The 23,198-nt window shown below is 45.1% G+C and overlaps 1 protein-coding gene across 1 annotated transcript in view; it reads left to right on the plus strand.

Annotated features, from left to right (window-relative positions):
* The window catches only part of LOC135549550 (protein FAM83H-like), a 52,879-nt gene that overhangs the window by 26,522 nt on the left and 3,159 nt on the right, over positions 1–23,198 (plus strand). Inside the window, 10 exon segments of the mRNA XM_064979614.1 lie at positions 721–849; positions 3,192–3,389; positions 17,095–17,259; positions 17,877–18,001; positions 18,080–18,499; positions 19,685–19,822; positions 21,385–21,711; positions 21,904–21,962; positions 21,965–22,548; positions 22,693–23,198. The exon segment at positions 22,693–23,198 is cut by the window's right edge and continues 650 nt beyond it. Of these exon segments, the coding sequence (XP_064835686.1) occupies positions 721–849; positions 3,192–3,389; positions 17,095–17,259; positions 17,877–18,001; positions 18,080–18,499; positions 19,685–19,822; positions 21,385–21,711; positions 21,904–21,962; positions 21,965–22,548; positions 22,693–23,198 (2,651 nt within the window).

Raw genomic sequence — 23,198 nt, forward strand, 5'->3', positions numbered from 1 at the left:
TAATAACCCAGTGTGTGTAATAACCCAGTTTGTGTAATAACTCAGTGTGTGTGTAATAACCCAGTGTGTGTAATAACCCAGTGTGTGTGTAATAACCCAGTGTGTGTAATAACCCAGTGTGTGTAATAACTCAGTGTGTGTAATAACCCTGTGTGTGTAATAACCCAGTGTGTGTAATAACTCAGTGTGTGTGTAATAATAACCCAGTGTGTGTAATAACCCAGTGTGTGTGTAATAACCCAGTGTGTGTAATAACCCAGTGTGTGTAATAACCCAGTGTGTGTGTAATAACCCAGTGTGTGTGTAATAACCCAGTGTGTGTAATAACCCAGTGTGTCTGTAATAACCCAGTGTGTGTAATAACCCAGTGTGTGTAATAACTCAGTGTGTGTGTAATAACCCAGTGTGTGTGTAATAACCCGGTGTGTGTAATAACCCAGTGTGTGTAATAACCCAGTGTGTGTAATAACTCAGTGTGTGTGTAATAACCCAGTGTGTGTAATAACCCAGTGTGTGTAATAACTCAGTGTGTGTGTAATAACCCAGTGTGTGTAATAACCCAGTGTGTGTAATAACTCAGTGTGTGTGTAATAACCCAGTGTGTGTAATAACCCAGTGTGTGTAATAACCCAGTGTGTAATAATAACTCAGTGTGTGTGTAATAACCCAGTGTGTGTAATAACCCAGTGTGTGTAATAACTCAGTGTGTGTTCTCTCCAGGGTTACTATGAGTTCCTTCAGACAGCAGACGTGGTGGACTTCCTTTGTCAACCGGAGATGGAACACATCAAGACCACCGTCCAGACACCCAGCCAGGCCTCCAACGTACCAGAGCTGTCTTATCATGAGGTACTGCTTATTATGATTATACTGTTATTGAAATGAGAAGGTCTTCCTAAAGACTAATACTGTTATTGAAATGAGAAGAGAAGGTCTTCTTAAAGACTAATACTGTTATTGAAATGAGAAGGTCTTCTTAAAGACTAATACTGTTATTGAAATGAGAAGAGAAGGTCTTCTTAAAGACTAATACTGTTAATGAAATGAGAAGAGAAGGTCTTCTTAAAGACTAATACTGTTATTGAAATGAGAAGGTCTTCTGAAAGACAAATACTGTTATTGAAATGAGAAGGTCTTCCTAAAGACTAATACTGCTAATGAAATGAGAAGAGAAGGTCTTCTTAAAGACTAATACTGTTAATGAAATGAGAAGAGAAGGTCTTCTTAAAGACTAATACTGTTATTGAAATGAGAAGGTCTTCTTAAAGACTAATACTGTTATTGAAATGAGAAGGTCTTCTTAAAGCCTGAGCTACGTGATCTCCTAGTATAATGGAGTCTCACCTCATTCCTGATGGAGTCTGACAATGAATTATTCATTAATTCATGTCACTAAAATAGAGGTGGAGGCATTGTATAATATCGTATATATACAGTGCCTTGCGAAAGTATTCGGCCCCCTTGAACTTTGCGACCTTTTGCCACATTTCAGGCTTCAAACATAAAGATATAAAACTGTATTTTTTTGTGAAGAATCAACAACAAGTGGGACACAATCATGAAGTAGAACGACATTTATTGGATATTTCAAACTTTTTTAACAAATCAAAAACTGAAGAATTGGGCGTGCAAAATTATTCAGCCCCCTTAAGTTAATACTTTGTAGCGCCACCTTTTGCTGCGATTACAGCTGTAAGTCGCTTGGGGTATGTCTCTATCAGTTTTGCACATCGAGAGACTGAAATTTTTTCCCATTCCTCCTTACAAAAGAGCTCAAGCTCAGTGAGGTTGGATGGAGAGCATTTGTGAACAGCAGTTTTCAGTTCTTTCCACAGATTCTCGATTGGATTCAAGTCTGGACTTTGACTTGGCCATTCTAACACCTGGATATGTTTATTTTTGAACCATTCCATTGTAGATTTTGCTTTATGTTTTGGATCATTGTCTTGTTGGAAGACAAATCTCCGTCCCAGTCTCAGGTCTTTTGGAGACTCCATCAGGTTTTCTTCCAGAATGGTCCTGTATTTGGCTCCATCCATCTTCCCATCAATTTTAACCATCTTCCCTGTCCCTGCTGAAGAAAAGCAGACCCAAACCATGATGCTGCCACCACCATGTTTGACAGTGGGTATGGTGTGTTCAGGGTGATGAGCTGTGTTGCTTTTACGCCAAACATAACGTTTTGCATTGTTGCCAAAAAGTTCAATTTTGGTTTCATCTGACCAGAGCACCTTCTTCCACATGTTTGGTGTGTCTCCCAGGTGGCTTGTGGCAAACTTTAAACAACACTTTTTATGGATATCTTTAAGAAATGGCTTTCTTCTTGCCACTCTTCCATAAAGGCCAGATTTGTGCAATATATGACTGATTGTTGTCCTATGGACAGAGTCTCCCACCTCAGCTGTAGATCTCTGCAGTTCTTCCAGAGTGATCATGGGCCTCTTGGCTGCATCTCTGATCAGTCTTCTCCTTGTATGAGCTGAAAGTTTAGAGGGACGGCCAGGTCTTGGTAGATTTGCAGTGGTCTGATACTCCTTCCATTTCAATATTATCGCTTGCACAGTGCTCCTTGGGATGTTTAAAGCTTGGGAAATCTTTTTGTATCCAAATCCGGCTTTAAACTTCTTCACAACAGTATCTCGGACCTGCCTGGTGTGTTCCTTGTTCTTCATGATGCTCTCTGCGCTTTTAATGGACCTCTGAGACTATCACAGTGCAGGTGCATTTATACGGAGACTTGATTACACACAGGTGGATTGTATTTATCATCATTAGTCATTTAGGTCAACATTGGATCATTCAGAGATCCTCACTGAACTTCTGGAGAGAGTTTGCTGCACTGAAAGTAAAGGGGCTGAATAATTTTGCACGCCCAATTTTTCAGTTTTTGATTTGTTAAAAAAGTTTGAAATATCCAATAAATGTCGTTCCACTTCATGATTGTGTCCCACTTGTTGTTGATTCTTCACAAAAAAATACAGTTTTATATCTTTATGTTTGAAGCCTGAAATGTGGCAAAAGGTCGCAAAGTTCAAGGGGGCCAAATACTTTCGCAAGGCACTGTATATATATATATATATATATATGCTGTAATATGTGATACTTAATCTAGCTTTACATAATATATCCATATTTTCCTGTTGTCATAGTGTAAATATAGTTCACTAACAGCCCGCTCTTGTTTTCCCCAGGCAGACGCAGACGGCTCGTCTGACACCTACTGGCCGTTGCACTCTGACACGGCAGCCCCGGGGTTGGACCTGGGCTGGCCCCTCCAGGCACACAGCTTCATCGGCCCCACAGAGGTCACGACCCTGGTCAACCCCAGCGACCCCGACATGCCCAGCATCAAGGAGCAGGCCAGGAGGCTCATCAAGAACGCACAACATGTAAGAGAAGGGCTGTACACACTCACACAGACACAAACACACATACACACACACTCACACTCACACACACAGCTGTTCAGGTCTATGTGGTGTAAAGTGGAAGTGTGTGTTCCAGCAGTCAGTATACCCTCATCCCTGTAATGAGACAGTCAGTACACCCTCATCCCTGTAATGAGACAGTCAGTACACCCTCATCCCTGTAATGAGACAGTCAGTACAACCTCATCCCTGTAATGAGACAGTCAGTACACCCTCATCCCTGTAATGAGACAGTCAGTACAACCTCATCCCTGTAATGAGACAGTCAGTACACCCTCATCCCTGTAATGAGACAGTCAGTACACCCTCATCCCTGTAATGAGACAGTCAGTATACCTTCATCCCTGTAATGAGACAGTCAGTACACCCTCATCCCTGTAATGAGACAGTCAGTACAACCTCATCCCTGTAATGAGACAGTCAGTACACCCTCATCCCTGTAATGAGACAGTCAGTACAACCTCATCCCTGTAATGAGACAGTCAGTACAACCTCATCCCTGTAATGAGACAGTCAGTACACCCTCATCCCTGTAATGAGACAGTCAGTACACCCTCATCCCTGTAATGAGACAGTCAGTACACCCTCATCCCTGTAATGAGACAGTCAGTACAACCTCATCCCTGTAATGAGACAGTCAGTACACCCTCATCCCTGTAATGAGACAGTCAGTACACCCTCATCCCTGTAATGAGACAGTCAGTACAACCTCATCCCTGTAATGAGACAGTCAGTACACCCTCATCCCTGTAATGAGACAGTCAGTACAACCTCATCCCTGTAATGAGACAGTCAGTACACCCTCATCCCTGTAATGAGACAGTCAGTATACCCTCATCCCTGTAGTGAGACAGTCAGTACACCCTCATCCCTGTAATGAGACAGTCAGTATACCCTCATCCCTGTAATGAGACAGTCAGTACACCCTCATCCCTGTAATGAGACAGTCAGTATACCTTCATCCCTGTAATGAGACAGTCAGTACACCCTCATCCCTGTAATGAGACAGTCAGTACACCCTCATCCCTGTAATGAGACAGTCAGTATACCCTCATCCCTGTAATGAGACAGTAAGTACACCCTCATCCCTGTAATGAGACAGTCAGTACACCCTCATCCCTGTAATGAGACAGTCAGTATACCCTCATCCCTGTAATGAGAGAGTCAGTATACCCTCATCCCTGTAATGAGACAGTCAGTATACCCTCATCCCTGTAATGAGACAGTCAGTATACCCTCATCCCTGTAATGAGACAGTCAGTACACCCTCATCCCTGTAATGAGACAGTCAGTATACCCTCATCCCTGTAATGAGACAGTCAGTACACCCTCATCCCTGTAATGAGACAGTAAGTACACCCTCATCCCTGTAATGAGACAGTCAGTACACCCTCATCCCTGTAATGAGACAGTCAGTACACCCTCATCCCTGTAATGAGACAGTCAGTACACCCTCATCCCTGTAATGAGACAGTCAGTATACCCTCATCCCTGTAATGAGACAGTCAGTACACCCTCATCCCTGTAATGAGACAGTCAGTACACCCTCATCCCTGTAATGAGACAGTCAGTACACCTTCATCCCTGTAATGAGACAGTCAGTACACCCTCATCCCTGTAATGAGACAGTCAGTACACCTTCATCCCTGTAATGAGACAGTCAGTACACCCTCATCCCTGTAATGAGACAGTCAGTACACCCTCATCCCTGTAATGAGACAGTCAGTATACCCTCATCCCTGTAGTGAGACAGTCAGTACACCTTCATCCCTGTAATGAGACAGTCAGTACACCCTCATCCCTGTAATGAGACAGTCAGTACACCCTCATCCCTGTAATGAGACAGTCAGTACACCCTCATCCCTGTAATGAGACAGTCAGTACACCTTCATCCCTGTAATGAGACAGTCAGTACACCCTCATCCCTGTAATGAGACAGTCAGTACACCTTCATCCCTGTAATGAGACAGTCAGTACACCCTCATCCCTGTAATGAGACAGTCAGTACACCCTCATCCCTGTAATGAGACAGTCAGTATACCCTCATCCCTGTAGTGAGACAGTCAGTACACCTTCATCCCTGTAATGAGACAGTCAGTACACCCTCATCCCTGTAATGAGACAGTCAGTACACCCTCATCCCTGTAATGAGACAGTCAGTACACCCTCATCCCTGTAATGAGACAGTCAGTACACCTTCATCCCTGTAATGAGACAGTCAGTATACCCTCATCCCTGTAATGAGACAGTCAGTACACCCTCATCCCTGTAATGAGACAGTCAGTATACCCTCATCCCTGTAATGAGACAGTCAGTACACCCTCATCCCTGTAATGAGACAGTCAGTACACCCTCATCCCTGTAATGAGACAGTCAGTACACCTTCATCCCTGTAATGAGACAGTCAGTATACCCTCATCCCTGTAATGAGACAGTCAGTACACCCTCATCCCTGTAATGAGACAGTCAGTATACCCTCATCCCTGTAATGAGACAGTCAGTACACCCTCATCCCTGTAATGAGACAGTCAGTACACCCTCATCCCTGTAATGAGACAGTCAGTACACCTTCATCCCTGTAATGAGACAGTCAGTACACCCTCATCCCTGTAATGAGACAGTCAGTATACCCTCATCCCTGTAATGAGACAGTCAGTACACCCTCATCCCTGTAATGTGACAGTCAGTATACCCTCTTCCCTGTAATGAGACAGTCAGTACACCCTCATCCCTGTAATGAGACAGTCAGTATACCCTCATCCCTGTAATGAGACAGTCAGTACACCCTCATCCCTGTAATGAGACAGTCAGTACACCCTCATCCCTGTAATGAGACAGTCAGTACACCCTCATCCCTGTAATGAGACAGTCAGTATACCCTCATCCCTGTAATGACAGTCAGTACACCCTCATCCCTGTAATGAGACAGTCAGTACACCCTCATCCCTGTAATGAGACAGTCAGTACACCTTCATCCCTGTAATGAGACAGTCAGTACACCTTCATCCCTGTAATGAGACAGTCAGTACACCTTCATCCCTGTAATGAGACAGTCAGTACACCCTCATCCCTGTAATGAGACAGTCAGTACACCCTCATCCCTGCAATGAGACAGTCAGTACACCTTCATCCCTGTAATGAGACAGTCAGTACACCTTCATCCCTGTAATGAGACAGTCAGTATACCCTCATCCCTGTAATGAGACAGTAAGTATACCTTCATCCCTGTAATGAGACAGTCAGTACACACTCATCCCTGTAATGAGACAGTCAGTACACCCTCATCCCTGTAATGAGACAGTCAGTACACCCTCATCCCTGTAATGAGACAGTCAGTACACCCTCATCCCTGTAATGAGACAGTCAGTATACCCTCATCCCTGTAATGAGACAGTCAGTACACCCTCATCCCTATAATGAGACAGTCAGTATACCCTCATCCCTGTAATGAGACAGTCAGTACACCCTCATCCCTGTAATGAGACAGTCAGTACACCCTCATCCCTGTAATGAGACAGTCAGTACACCCTCATCCCTGTAATGAGACAGTCAGTACACCTTCATCCCTGTAATGAGACAGTCAGTACACCCTCATCCCTGTAATGAGACAGTCAGTATACCTTCATCCCTGTAATGAGACAGTCAGTACACCTTCATCCCTGTAATGAGACAGTCAGTACACCTTCATCCCTGTAATGAGACAGTCAGTACACCTTCATCCCTGTAATGAGACAGTCAGTACACCTTCATCCCTGTAATGAGACAGTCAGTACACCCTCATCCCTGTAATGAGACAGTCAGTACACCCTCATCCCTGTAATGAGACAGTCAGTATACCCTCATCCCTGTAATGAGACAGTCAGTACACCCTCATCCCTGTAATGAGACAGTCAGTATACCCTCATCCCTGTAATGAGACAGTCAGTATACCCTCATCCCTGTAATGAGACAGTCAGTACACCCTCATCCCTGTAATGTGACAGTCAGTATACCCTCTTCCCTGTAATGAGACAGTCAGTACACCCTCATCCCTGTAATGAGACAGTCAGTACACCCTCATCCCTGTAATGAGACAGTCAGTATACCCTCATCCCTGTAATGACAGTCAGTACACCCTCATCCCTGTAATGAGACAGTCAGTACACCCTCATCCCTGTAATGAGACAGTCAGTACACCCTCATCCCTGTAATGAGACAGTCAGTATACCCTCATCCCTGTAATGAGACAGTCAGTACACCCTCATCCCTGTAATGAGACAGTCAGTATACCCTCATCCCTGTAATGAGACAGTCAGTACACCTTCATCCCTGTAATGAGACAGTCAGTACACCTTCATCCCTGTAATGAGACAGTCAGTACACCCTCATCCCTGTAATGAGACAGTCAGTACACCCTCATCCCTGTAATGAGACAGTCAGTACACCCTCATCCCTGTAATGAGACAGTCAGTACACCTTCATCCCTGTAATGAGACAGTCAGTACACCTTCATCCCTGTAATGAGACAGTCAGTACACCTTCATCCCTGTAATGAGACAGTCAGTACACCCTCATCCCTGTAATGAGACAGTCAGTACACCCTCATCCCTGTAATGAGACAGTCAGTACACCTTCATCCCTGTAATGAGACAGTCAGTACACCCTCATCCCTGTAATGAGACAGTCAGTACACCCTCATCCCTGTAATGAGACAGTCAGTACACCTTCATCCCTGTAATGAGACAGTCAGTACACCTTCATCCCTGTAATGAGACAGTCAGTATACCCTCATCCCTGTAATGAGACAGTAAGTATACCTTCATCCCTGTAATGAGACAGTCAGTACACACTCATCCCTGTAATGAGACAGTCAGTACACCCTCATCCCTGTAATGAGACAGTCAGTACACCCTCATCCCTGTAATGAGACAGTCAGTATACCCTCATCCCTGTAATGAGACAGTCAGTATACCCTCATCCCTGTAATGAGACAGTCAGTACACCCTCATCCCTATAATGAGACAGTCAGTATACCCTCATCCCTGTAATGAGACAGTCAGTACACCCTCATCCCTGTAATGAGACAGTCAGTACACCCTCATCCCTGTAATGAGACAGTCAGTACACCCTCATCCCTGTAATGAGACAGTCAGTACACCTTCATCCCTGTAATGAGACAGTCAGTACACCCTCATCCCTGTAATGAGACAGTCAGTACACCCTCATCCCTGTAATGAGACAGTCAGTACACCTTCATCCCTGTAATGAGACAGTCAGTACACCCTCATCCCTGTAATGAGACAGTCAGTACACCCTCATCCCTGTAATGAGACAGTCAGTACACCCTCATCCCTGTAATGAGACAGTCAGTACACCCTCATCCCTGTAATGAGACAGTCAGTACACCTTCATCCCTGTAATGAGACAGTCAGTACACCTTCATCCCTGTAATGAGACAGTCAGTACACCCTCATCCCTGTAATGAGACAGTCAGTATACCCTCATCCCTGTAATGAGACAGTAAGTATACCTTCATCCCTGTAATGAGACAGTCAGTACACACTCATCCCTGTAATGAGACAGTCAGTACACCTTCATCCCTGTAATGAGACAGTCAGTACACCTTCATCCCTGTAATGAGACAGTCAGTACACCCTCATCCCTGTAATGAGACAGTCAGTACACCCTCATCCCTGTAATGAGACAGTCAGTACACCCTCATCCCTGTAATGAGACAGTCAGTATACCCTCATCCCTGTAATGAGACAGTCAGTATACCCTCATCCCTGTAATGAGACAGTCAGTACACCCTCATCCCTATAATGAGACAGTCAGTATACCCTCATCCCTGTAATGAGACAGTCAGTACACCCTCATCCCTGTAATGAGACAGTCAGTACACCCTCATCCCTGTAATGAGACAGTCAGTACACCCTCATCCCTGTAATGAGACAGTCAGTACACCTTCATCCCTGTAATGAGACAGTCAGTACACCTTCATCCCTGTAATGAGACAGTCAGTACACCTTCATCCCTGTAATGAGACAGTCAGTACACCCTCATCCCTGTAATGAGACAGTCAGTACACCCTCATCCCTGTAATGAGACAGTCAGTATACCCTCATCCCTGTAATGAGACAGTCAGTACACCCTCATCCCTGTAATGAGACAGTCAGTATACCCTCATCCCTGTAATGAGACAGTCAGTATACCCTCATCCCTGTAATGAGACAGTCAGTACACCCTCATCCCTGTAATGTGACAGTCAGTATACCCTCTTCCCTGTAATGAGACAGTCAGTACACCCTCATCCCTGTAATGAGACAGTCAGTACACCCTCATCCCTGTAATGAGACAGTCAGTATACCCTCATCCCTGTAATGACAGTCAGTACACCCTCATCCCTGTAATGAGACAGTCAGTACACCCTCATCCCTGTAATGAGACAGTCAGTACACCCTCATCCCTGTAATGAGACAGTCAGTATACCCTCATCCCTGTAATGAGACAGTCAGTACACCCTCATCCCTGTAATGAGACAGTCAGTACACCCTCATCCCTGTAATGAGACAGTCAGTATACCCTCATCCCTGTAATGAGACAGTCAGTACACCTTCATCCCTGTAATGAGACAGTCAGTACACCTTCATCCCTGTAATGAGACAGTCAGTACACCCTCATCCCTGTAATGAGACAGTCAGTACACCTTCATCCCTGTAATGAGACAGTCAGTACACCCTCATCCCTGTAATGAGACAGTCAGTACACCCTCATCCCTGTAATGAGACAGTCAGTACACCTTCATCCCTGTAATGAGACAGTCAGTACACCCTCATCCCTGTAATGAGACAGTCAGTACACCCTCATCCCTGTAATGAGACAGTCAGTACACCTTCATCCCTGTAATGAGACAGTCAGTACACCTTCATCCCTGTAATGAGACAGTCAGTATACCCTCATCCCTGTAATGAGACAGTAAGTATACCTTCATCCCTGTAATGAGACAGTCAGTACACACTCATCCCTGTAATGAGACAGTCAGTACACCCTCATCCCTGTAATGAGACAGTCAGTACACCCTCATCCCTGTAATGAGACAGTCAGTATACCCTCATCCCTGTAATGAGACAGTCAGTATACCCTCATCCCTGTAATGAGACAGTCAGTACACCCTCATCCCTATAATGAGACAGTCAGTATACCCTCATCCCTGTAATGAGACAGTCAGTACACCCTCATCCCTGTAATGAGACAGTCAGTACACCCTCATCCCTGTAATGAGACAGTCAGTACACCCTCATCCCTGTAATGAGACAGTCAGTACACCTTCATCCCTGTAATGAGACAGTCAGTACACCCTCATCCCTGTAATGAGACAGTCAGTACACCCTCATCCCTGTAATGAGACAGTCAGTACACCTTCATCCCTGTAATGAGACAGTCAGTACACCCTCATCCCTGTAATGAGACAGTCAGTACACCCTCATCCCTGTAATGAGACAGTCAGTACACCCTCATCCCTGTAATGAGACAGTCAGTACACCCTCATCCCTGTAATGAGACAGTCAGTACACCTTCATCCCTGTAATGAGACAGTCAGTACACCTTCATCCCTGTAATGAGACAGTCAGTACACCCTCATCCCTGTAATGAGACAGTCAGTATACCCTCATCCCTGTAATGAGACAGTAAGTATACCTTCATCCCTGTAATGAGACAGTCAGTACACACTCATCCCTGTAATGAGACAGTCAGTACACCTTCATCCCTGTAATGAGACAGTCAGTACACCTTCATCCCTGTAATGAGACAGTCAGTACACCCTCATCCCTGTAATGAGACAGTCAGTACACCCTCATCCCTGTAATGAGACAGTCAGTACACCCTCATCCCTGTAATGAGACAGTCAGTATACCCTCATCCCTGTAATGAGACAGTCAGTATACCCTCATCCCTGTAATGAGACAGTCAGTACACCCTCATCCCTATAATGAGACAGTCAGTATACCCTCATCCCTGTAATGAGACAGTCAGTACACCCTCATCCCTGTAATGAGACAGTCAGTACACCCTCATCCCTGTAATGAGACAGTCAGTACACCCTCATCCCTGTAATGAGACAGTCAGTACACCTTCATCCCTGTAATGAGACAGTCAGTACACCCTCATCCCTGTAATGAGACAGTCAGTACACCCTCATCCCTGTAATGAGACAGTCAGTACACCTTCATCCCTGTAATGAGACAGTCAGTACACCCTCATCCCTGTAATGAGACAGTCAGTACACCCTCATCCCTGTAATGAGACAGTCAGTACACCCTCATCCCTGTAATGAGACAGTCAGTACACCCTCATCCCTGTAATGAGACAGTCAGTACACCTTCATCCCTGTAATGAGACAGTCAGTACACCTTCATCCCTGTAATGAGACAGTCAGTACACCCTCATCCCTGTAATGAGACAGTCAGTACACCCTCATCCCTGTAATGAGACAGTAAGTATACCTTCATCCCTGTAATGAGACAGTCAGTACACACTCATCCCTGTAATGAGACAGTCAGTACACCTTCATCCCTGTAATGAGACAGTCAGTACACCTTCATCCCTGTAATGAGACAGTCAGTACACCCTCATCCCTGTAATGAGACAGTCAGTACACCCTCATCCCTGTAATGAGACAGTCAGTATACCCTCATCCCTGTAATGAGACAGTCAGTATACCCTCATCCCTGTAATGAGACAGTCAGTATACCCTCATCCCTGTAATGAGACAGTCAGTACACCCTCATCCCTATAATGAGACAGTCAGTATACCCTCATCCCTGTAATGAGACAGTCAGTACACCCTCATCCCTGTAATGAGACAGTCAGTACACCCTCATCCCTGTAATGAGACAGTCAGTACACCCTCATCCCTGTAATGAGACAGTCAGTACACCTTCATCCCTGTAATGAGACAGTCAGTACACCCTCATCCCTGTAATGAGACAGTCAGTATACCTTCATCCCTGTAATGAGACAGTCAGTACACCTTCATCCCTGTAATGAGACAGTCAGTACACCTTCATCCCTGTAATGAGACAGTCAGTACACCCTCATCCCTGTAATGAGACAGTCAGTATACCTTCATCCCTGTAATGAGACAGTCAGTACACCTTCATCCCTGTAATGAGACAGTCAGTACACCCTCATCCCTGTAATGAGACAGTCAGTACACCCTCATCCCTGTAATGAGACAGTCAGTACACCCTCATCCCTGTAATGAGACAGTCAGTATACCCTCATCCCTGTAATGAGACAGTCAGTACACCCTCATCCCTGTAATGTGACAGTCAGTATACCCTCTTCCCTGTAATGAGACAGTCAGTATACCCTCATCCCTGTAATGAGACAGTCAGTACACCCTCATCCCTGTAATGAGACAGTCAGTATACCTTCATCCCTGTAATGAGACAGTCAGTACACCTTCATCCCTGTAATGAGACAGTCAGTACACCTTCATCCCTGTAATGAGACAGTCAGTACACCTTCATCCCTGTAATGAGACAGTCAGTACACCCTCATCCCTGTAATGAGACAGTCAGTACACCCTCATCCCTGTAATGAGACAGTCAGTACACCTTCATCCCTGTAATGAGACAGTCAGTACACCCTCATCCCTGTAATGAGACAGTCAGTACACCCTCATCCCTGTAATGAGACAGTCAGTACACCTTCATCCCTGTAATGAGACAGTCAGTACACCTTCATCCCTGTAATGAGACAGTCAGTATACCCTCATCCCTGTAATGAGACAGTAAGTATACCTTCATCCCTGTAATGAGACAGTCAGTACACACTCATCCCTGTAATGAGACAGTCAGTACACCCTCATCCCTGTAATGAGACAGTCAGTACACCCTCATCCCTGTAATGAGACAGTCAGTATACCCTCATCCCTGTAATGAGACAGTCAGTATACCCTCATCCCTGTAATGAGACAGTCAGTACACCCTCATCCCTATAATGAGACAGTCAGTATACCCTCATCCCTGTAATGAGACAGTCAGTACACCCTCATCCCTGTAATGAGACAGTCAGTACACCCTCATCCCTGTAATGAGACAGTCAGTACACCCTCATCCCTGTAATGAGACAGTCAGTACACCTTCATCCCTGTAATGAGACAGTCAGTACACCCTCATCCCTGTAATGAGACAGTCAGTATACCCTCATCCCTGTAATGAGACAGTCAGTACACCCTCATCCCTGTAATGAGACAGTCAGTACACCTTCATCCCTGTAATGAGACAGTCAGTACACCCTCATCCCTGTAATGAGACAGTCAGTACACCCTCATCCCTGTAATGAGACAGTCAGTACACCTTCATCCCTGTGATGAGACAGTCAGTACACCCTCATCCCTGTAATGAGACAGTCAGTACACCCTCATCCCTGTAATGAGACAGTCAGTACACCCTCATCCCTGTAATGAGACAGTCAGTACACCCTCATCCCTGTAATGAGACAGTCAGTACACCTTCATCCCTGTAATGAGACAGTCAGTACACCTTCATCCCTGTAATGAGACAGTCAGTACACCCTCATCCCTGTAATGAGACAGTCAGTATACCCTCATCCCTGTAATGAGACAGTCAGTATACCCTCATCCCTGTAATGAGACAGTAAGTATACCTTCATCCCTGTAATGAGACAGTCAGTACACACTCATCCCTGTAATGAGACAGTCAGTACACCTTCATCCCTGTAATGAGACAGTCAGTACACCCTCATCCCTGTAATGAGACAGTCAGTACACCCTCATCCCTGTAATGAGACAGTCAGTATACCCTCATCCCTGTAATGAGACAGTCAGTATACCCTCATCCCTGTAATGAGACAGTCAGTATACCCTCATCCCTGTAATGAGACAGTCAGTACACCCTCATCCCTATAATGAGACAGTCAGTATACCCTCATCCCTGTAATGAGACAGTCAGTACACCCTCATCCCTGTAATGAGACAGTCAGTACACCCTCATCCCTGTAATGAGACAGTCAGTACACCCTCATCCCTGTAATGAGACAGTCAGTACACCTTCATCCCTGTAATGAGACAGTCAGTACACCCTCATCCCTGTAATGAGACAGTCAGTATACCTTCATCCCTGTAATGAGACAGTCAGTACACCTTCATCCCTGTAATGAGACAGTCAGTACACCTTCATCCCTGTAATGAGACAGTCAGTACACCCTCATCCCTGTAATGAGACAGTCAGTATACCTTCATCCCTGTAATGAGACAGTCAGTACACCTTCATCCCTGTAATGAGACAGTCAGTACACCCTCATCCCTGTAATGAGACAGTCAGTACACCCTCATCCCTGTAATGAGACAGTCAGTACACCCTCATCCCTGTAATGAGACAGTCAGTACACCCTCATCCCTGTAATGAGACAGTCAGTATACCCTCATCCCTGTAATGAGACAGTCAGTATACCCTCATCCCTGTAATGAGACAGTCAGTACACCCTCATCCCTGTAATGTGACAGTCAGTATACCCTCATCCCTGTAATGAGACAGTCAGTACACCCTCATCCCTGTAATGAGACAGTCAGTACACCCTCATCCCTGTAATGAGACAGTCAGTATACCCTCATCCCTGTAATGACAGTCAGTACACCCTCATCCCTGTAATGAGACAGTCAGTACACCCTCATCCCTGTAATGAGACAGTCAGTACACCCTCATCCCTGTAATGAGACAGTCAGTACACCCTCATCCCTGTAATGAGACAGTCAGTACACCCTCATCCCTGTAATGAGACAGTCAGTATACCCTCATCCCTGTAATGAGACAGTCAGTACACCTTCATCCCTGTAATGAGACAGTCAGTACACCTTCATCCCTGTAATGAGACAGTCAGTACACCCTCATCCCTGTAATGAGACAGTCAGTACACCCTCATCCCTGTAATGAGACAGTCAGTACACCCTCATCCCTGTAATGAGACAGTCAGTACACCTTCATCCCTGTAATGAGACAGTCAGTACACCTTCATCCCTGTAATGAGACAGTCAGTACACCTTCATCCCTGTAATGAGACAGTCAGTACACCCTCATCCCTGTAATGAGACAGTCAGTACACCCTCATCCCTGTAATGAGACAGTCAGTACACCCTCATCCCTGTAATGAGACAGTCAGTACACCCTCATCCCTGTAATGAGACAGTCAGTACACCCTCATCCCTGTAATGAGACAGTCAGTACACCTTCATCCCTGTAATGAGACAGTCAGTACACCTTCATCCCTGTAATGAGACAGTCAGTATACCCTCATCCCTGTAATGAGACAGTAAGTATACCTTCATCCCTGTAATGAGACAGTCAGTACACACTCATCCCTGTAATGAGACAGTCAGTACACCTTCATCCCTGTAATGAGACAGTCAGTATACCCTCATCCCTGTAATGAGACAGTCAGTACAACCTCATCCCTGTAATGAGACAGTCAGTACACCCTCATCCCTGTAATGAGACAGTCAGTACACCCTCATCCCTGTAACGAGACAGTCAGTATACCTTCATCCCTGTAATGAGACAGTCAGTACACCCTCATCCCTGTAATGAGACAGTCAGTACACCCTCATCCCTGTAATGAGACAGTCAGTACACCTTCATCCCTGTAATGAGACAGTCAGTACACCCTCATCCCTGTAATGAGACAGTCAGTATACCCTCATCCCTGTAATGAGACAGTCAGTACACCCTCATCCCTGTAATGAGACAGTCAGTACACCCTCATCCCTGTAATGAGACAGTCAGTATACCCTCATCCCGATTGCATTCCCTCTGAATATCTGTTCTGTTCTTATCAGGGCTTATCTCAGTCACTATCTCTCAGACAGAGATCCAGTGTTGCATATAGAGCTATGATAGTGATTATCTGTCAAGTAGAACTATGGACGGTGTTGTCATAAAGTCAGTCAGCAAATCAGCCAGCCAGTCAGCCAGTCTGTCAGTAAATCAGCCAGCCAGTCTGTGTGTCTGTCTGTCTGCCAGCCAGTCAGCCAGCCAGCCAGTCAGCCAGCCAGTCAGTCAGCCAGTCAGTCAGCCAGCCAGTCTGCCCCAGCTCTGCTGTGCTCCACCACACCCTGTCCCTGAAGATGAATGACTTGCACTCATCTCAACCTCCTATAGAAAACAATTATGTTTCAGTGTGTGTGTGTGTGTGTGTGTGTGTGTGTGTGTGTGTCTAAATGTCAAAAGTGGCCAAACCTGTTAGTCTGGCTGCCCACGTCTCTCTCACTGTCCTCCCTTCTATCTGTGAGTGTGAGCTAGTGTACAAGACCGTGTGACTCCATACGGTATTATAAAGGACAGGCAAAAGTTGCTTTTAAATGGTATCACACTTTCTGTATTTTTCCTATACAACGTTGCTAAATAAACCTAGACCTAATGCAGCGGAGGCTGGTGAGGGGAGCACGGCTCATAGTAATGGCTGGAAGGGAGAAAATGGAATGGAATCAAACACCTGGAAACCATGGAAACCAAGTGTTTGATATATTTGATACCATTCCACTAATTCCACTCCAGCTGTTAACACGAGCCTATCCTCCCCCAATTAATGTGCCACCAACCTCCTGTGACCTCTGTTTTTAATTGGCTAATGTGATATTTCCATGTCTCTGATTGGGCTTTGCTAGGTGATTGCCGTGGTGATGGATATGTTTACAGATGTGGATCTGTTTGCTGATTTGCTGGATGCCACGGCGCGTCACGTCCCCGTCTACATCCTATTGGACGAACAGAACGCCCATCACTTCGTCTCCATGGTGACTAACTGCAAGATCAACCTAGACCTTGTCCATGTGAGTCTCAATGTTTCCCCTAGTTGAACTATTTCAGGCAGGGTGACTCACATTTCCCCATAGAATCCCATGTTCCTGAAGACATTCTGGGTGTGCAGGAATGGCAGTGGATAAAATGGTTTGATAAACTCTGCCGACAGTCTTAAAGACAGAATATCAGTGTTTTTGTGTTGACTGGCAACAGGCCACTGCCTTATAGCAGTAATGTAATATATTTTTACCTACTGTGCCACGACATGACGTCTGACTGAGTCGGACAAGACCTGAGCCTGGTTACATAAATGTCAACAGAGCGGCTAAACTGGTTGGATTACGCTTAGAAACCACTACAGAATAACAACATTTATTAAAGACATTAAACCTTTGTGACTCTAAATAACTTTTGTGGGTGTGTGTGTGTGTGTGCTCGTGTGTGTGTTCGTGTGTGTGTGCGTGTGTGTGTGTGTTTGCTCGTGTGTTTGTGGGTGTGTGTGTGTGCTCGTGTGTGTGTGTGCTCGTGTGTGTGTGTGTGTGTGTATGTGTGCTCGTGTGTGTGTGTTCGTGTGTGTGTGTGTGTGTATGTGTGTGTGTGTGTGCTCGTGTGTGTGTGTGTGCTCGTGTGTGTGTGTGTTTTACAGATGATGCGTGTGCGGACTGTGGCGGGGATGACGTATTTCTGTCGGACAGGGAAGTCGTTTAAAGGACAGGTGAAAGACCGCTTCCTATTGGCTGACTGCAGGGCCGTGCTCAGCGGAAACTACAGGTGAGCAAAGAAATATAGAACCCATATCAGATACCTCTTTAGTGTAGAAGCTAGCGTGTCATTTCCTGTTTCCTCTAGTTTCATGTGGTCCTATGAGAAGCTGCATCGCTGCATCGCTCATCTCTTCCTGGGAGAACTGGTCACCACCTTTGACGAGGAGTTCCGCATCCTGTTCGCCCAATCACAGCCTCTCACCGTAGACCACGCCCTAGTGCCCGTCTCCTCTGACAGCAGCAGCAGCAGTTACTACGGCAACCAGTTCGGCATGAAGGGGCCCCTTCGACACCCTCGGGGTTTTCAACGACACACCCCGGAACTTACGGGCTACCCCTTCGGAGGAGGAGGAGGAGACACTGAGCGTTCTGCATTCCGTAGGGATCACCTGTTCCGACATGCCATAGAATCCGGAGGAGGACTGAATCTTGGGACGTTTGCAGCGTCGCAGCAGTTCAGGATGCAGCAGTGCTTCCTGGAACAGGGCCGCTCCATGGTCTCCAGGTGGGATGGTGCACATAGATGTATTATTTAAAAAACAGATTTATTGTCACGGGTCACTAGGTGTGGAAGGTAGGAGTCAGGTCGCAGAGAGCAGAGGGTTCAATAATAGACTATTTATTTTCCCTCGCACAAAAAACGGTCACGCCAAACACAGGGCGCAGAAACACTGACCCGCCCAAACACAGGGCGCAGAAACACTGACCCGCCCAAACACAGGGCACTGAAACACTGACCCGCCCAAACACAGGGCGCAGAAACACTGACCCGCCCAAACACAGGGCACTGAAACACTGACCCGCCCAAACACAGGGCACTGAAACACTGACCCGCCCAAACACAGGGCGCAGAAACACTGACCCGCCCAAACACAGGGCGCAGAAACACTGACCCGCCCAAACACAGGGCGCAGAAACACTGAGCCGCCCAAACACAGGGCGCAGAAACACTGACCCGCCCAAACACAGGGCACTGAAACACTGACCCGCCCAAACACAGGGCACTGAAACACTGACCCGCCCAAACACAGGGCGCAGAAACACTGACCTAGATTTAATGTAGAACTAGATTTAATGTAGAACTAGATTGAATGTAGAACTAGATTTAATGTAGAACTAGATTTAATGTAGAACTAGATTGAATGTAGAACTAGATTTAATGTAGAACTAGATTTAATGTAGAACTAGATTTAATGTAGAACTCTAGAACTCTAGAATGTAGAAGGTTACGTCTGCAATGTCGTGCTATTCCCTATTCCCTATTCCCTATATTTCACTGTGAATTGAATAGGATGCCAAAGTCAATCATAAAAGTCTACTTGCACCATCTTCACATTTTGATGCCCTAAAAATTCAATCTAAAAATGTATTCAATGTTATATTTTTCTACAGATCTACACAACCTACTCTACATTTTCAAAGTGAATGAAAATTATAGAAAATGTTTCTAATTGGATATTAAAAAGCTAAGATTTCTTGATTGCTTATGTCTTCACACCCAGAGTTCATACTTGGGAAGATTTAATTTAATCCCATGTAAAATGTTATTTTAAAGAGGTAAAATATGAAAACTGTGCCAGGGGTGTGTAGACTTGTGTAGAGTCACTAGCGACTGTAACTTAGTATATTAAAGTGTATGTTTGTACTGTTCCCATATCAAAGTGTTTGTATGTGTTACCGGTGGTCCCAGGCAGATGGAGATAAGTGCCAGTGACTACAAGGGCCAAAGCAACGCAGAGGGAACCCAGGAGAGCTACTCCTCGTCCAGACAATACATGAAGCACAGAGTCATCAACAACCAGGAGGAGACAGAGCAGCACTACCACAGGTACTTGTTAGTTCCTTCGTTAGTTTGTTAGTTTGATAGTTAGTTCCTTAGTTAGTTAGTTTGATAGTTAGTTCATTAGTTAGTTCATTAGTTAGTTTGTTAGTTTGATAGTTAGTTCATTAGTTAGTTCATTTGTTTGTTTGTTAGTTTGATAGTTAGTTCCTTAGTTAGTTAGTTTGATAGTTAGTTCATTAGTTAGTTCATTAGTTAGTTCATTAGTTAGTTCATTAGTTAGTTTGTTAGTTTGATAGTTAGTTCATTAGTTAGTTCATTTGTTTGTTTGTTAGTTTGATAGTTAGTTCCTTAGTTAGTTAGTTCATTAGTTAGTTCATTAGTTAGTTCATTAGTTAGTTTGTTAGTTTGATAGTTAGTTCATTAGTTAGTTCCTTAGTTAGTTAGTTTGATAGTTAGTTCATTAGTTAGTTTGATAGTTAGTTAATTAGTTAGTTCATTAGTTAGTTTGTTAGTTTGATAGTTAGTTCATTACTTAGTTTGTTAGTTTGATAGTTAGTTCATTACTTAGTTTGTTAGTTTAATAGTTAGTTCCTTAGTTAGTTTGATAGTTAGTTAATTAGTTAGTTTGATAGTTAGTTCATTACTTAGTTTGTTAGTTTGATAGTTAGTTCATTACTTAGTTTGTTAGTTTGATAGTTAGTTCCTTAGTTAGTTTGATAGTTAGTTAATTAGTTAGTTTGATAGTTAGTTCCTTAGTTAGTTTGTTAGTTTGATAGTTAGTTCATTACTTAGTTAGTTAGTTTGATAGTTAGTTCCTTAGTTAGTTTGTTAGTTAGTTCCTTAGTTAGTTTGTTAGTTTGATAGTTAGTTCATTACTTAGTTTGTTAGTTTGATAGTTAGTTCTTTAGTTTGTTTGTTAGTTTGATAGTTAGTTAATTAGTCAGTTTGATAGTTAGTTCATTAGTTAGTTTGTTAGTTTGATAGTTAGTTCATTAGTTAGTTTGTTAGTTAGTTAATTAGTTAATTTGTTAGTTTGTTAGTTTGATAGTTAGTTCCTTAGTTAGTTTGTTAGTATGATAGTTAATTCCTTGGTTAGTTTGTTAGTTAGTTTGTTAGTTTGATAGTTAGTTCCTTAGTTAGTTTGTTAGTTTGATAGTTAGTTCCTTAGTTAATTTGTTAGTTTGATAGTTAGTTCCTTAGTTAGTTTGTTAGTTTGATAGTTAGTTCCTTAGTTAGTGTGTTAGTTCATTAGTTAGTTTGTTAGTGTGATAGTTAGTTCATTAGTTAGTTTGATAGTTCGTTCATTAGTTTGTTAGTTTGATAGTTAATTAGTTAGTTTGTTAGTTTGATAGTTAGTTCATTAGTTAGTTTGATAGTTAGTTTGTTAGTTAGTTCACTAGTTTGTTAGTTAGTTCACTAGTTTGTTAGTTTGTTTATGTTGTCTTTGTCAGTTGGAATAACTATTGTGATCAAATCAGGCAAAACTCTGGCCCTATTTATAATCTGTCGCATGTAAATCATGATATAATCTTTAATAAAATCATCTGTGACATGTAAAGCATGTTTGATTATGATGATGATGATTTATGACTATTTCTGTATTCCAGGGAGCAGAGCCAGTCCAGCCACTACTACCAGAGTGGTGAGGGACCTGGGTTAATGCCGGGGCTGGGCTCAGGGCTGGGCACAGGGCTAGGCTCAGGGCTGGGCTCAGGGCTGGGCTCAGGGCTAGGCTCAGGGCTAGGCTCAGGGCTGGGAGGACATGGGTCAGGCCATGGACACTACGACAGGCTGAGGAACAGACCAGCGCTGGACCAGTACTCTGACTCAGGCTACCCTCATGAGGAACCTCCTGGTCCAGAGGACTACGGCAGAGACTACCTCTCCTCTCAGGACCTGAAACACAACCCGGGACCACCACCGGCAGGGGGGAGGTATGTGGTATGAAGGGTCCACTGGACTGAAGAATGATAACTAATGTCTTTTCACTGTTGAATGCTCCCACTACAGTTATTTGATGAAGCGTTTAGTGACACACACACAGAGTTTAGGTCAAAATGTTGTCTCAACCATATCAGTAGAAATGTGGCTAAACTAAAGTAACCCCCTCTCTCTCACCTCTCCAGGTACGGAGGTGGCAGCGACCACAAGAGGCCGACGGTGGGCCAGCCCTACGCCTGCCAGTCCTCCCCACCCATCCCAACCCCCCAGAGAAGCAGCTGTTCCCAGTCCCAGCAGTGGCAGACCAGGACCCCAAAGCCAGACAGGGCCTCCGCAGCTGGAGGATCAACTCCTACCTCAGCACCTACGAAGACACAGGAGAGGAGGGGCTGCCACAACCTCTGGGCCCTGATGCTTTCCAAGACCCAGAGTCTGAGGGGAACCCATACGCCAGTGAGGGGTCTGTATCCCGCTTTGAAGCGAGAGAGCCTCCGAATGTCCCCTCCAAGCCTAGACCGGATATCCGACCGCCACGGTACGGCAAGCCCTTCGTGCCCGAGAGCACGAGAAAGAACGGGACCGACAGCAGGACCATAGAACGGGAGAGAGCGAGAGAGAAAGACCGAGAGAGGGAGGCGGGGGGGAGGGAGGTTGGGGTGGATGTGGAGATGCCATCGTCGAGGGAGGCTTCGGGAGAGGTTGTGCTCTCCAAACACGAGTCGTTCCGGACACGGATCAACCCGATGCTCCAGAGAAGCTCCCGGCTGCGCTCCTCCCTCATCTTCTCCTCCTCCAAGACGGAGACCCACCTGGGAGGCCTGGGCATGAAGGTCTTTATTACCTTTCAAATCATCTCTGATTGTTTTTATTTCATTTGGATTTGTATTTTTTGTTTTATTTTTTTGCACATTGTTTCTCTACCTTGCATAAAATGTATGTGCCATGCAAATAAAGCTTGATTTGATTTGCTGCAGGTGGCCAATGAGGAGGACGAGGAATCCGACATGCTACGCACCACCTCCATCGTCCAACAGATCCTGGAGAAGAGATTTTCCCGGGAACCCTTCGAGTGGCGGAAGAAGGCAGAGGAGAACGACAGAGAGAAGAAGAAGAAAGACGAAGAGAAAGAGGTTGTGTTGAAAGAGGAGGCTATGCCCCCCATAGTTGCCCCAGCATCGATAGAGCCCCCCCAGCCGTTGAACATGAATGACCCTGCCAATAGACTGCAGTACTTCAAGGAGCTGGCTGCTAAGAGAAACGCATCCAAAGAGGCCGCGATGAAAGGACCACTTCAGAAGACACCAGACCTCTCAAACACTACTTCTTCCACCACCTCCTCCTCCATCACCACCTCTTCCCCCACCTCCTCCTCCTCCACCACCACCTCTTCCCCCACCACCTCTTCCTCCACCACCACTTCCTCCACCACCACTTCCTCCACCACCACTTCGTCCACCACCACTTCCTCCACCCCCAACCC

The sequence above is a fragment of the Oncorhynchus masou genome, chromosome 12 (assembly GCF_036934945.1).
Source record: "Oncorhynchus masou masou isolate Uvic2021 chromosome 12, UVic_Omas_1.1, whole genome shotgun sequence".
In the NCBI taxonomy this organism is placed as follows: domain Eukaryota; kingdom Metazoa; phylum Chordata; class Actinopteri; order Salmoniformes; family Salmonidae; genus Oncorhynchus; species Oncorhynchus masou.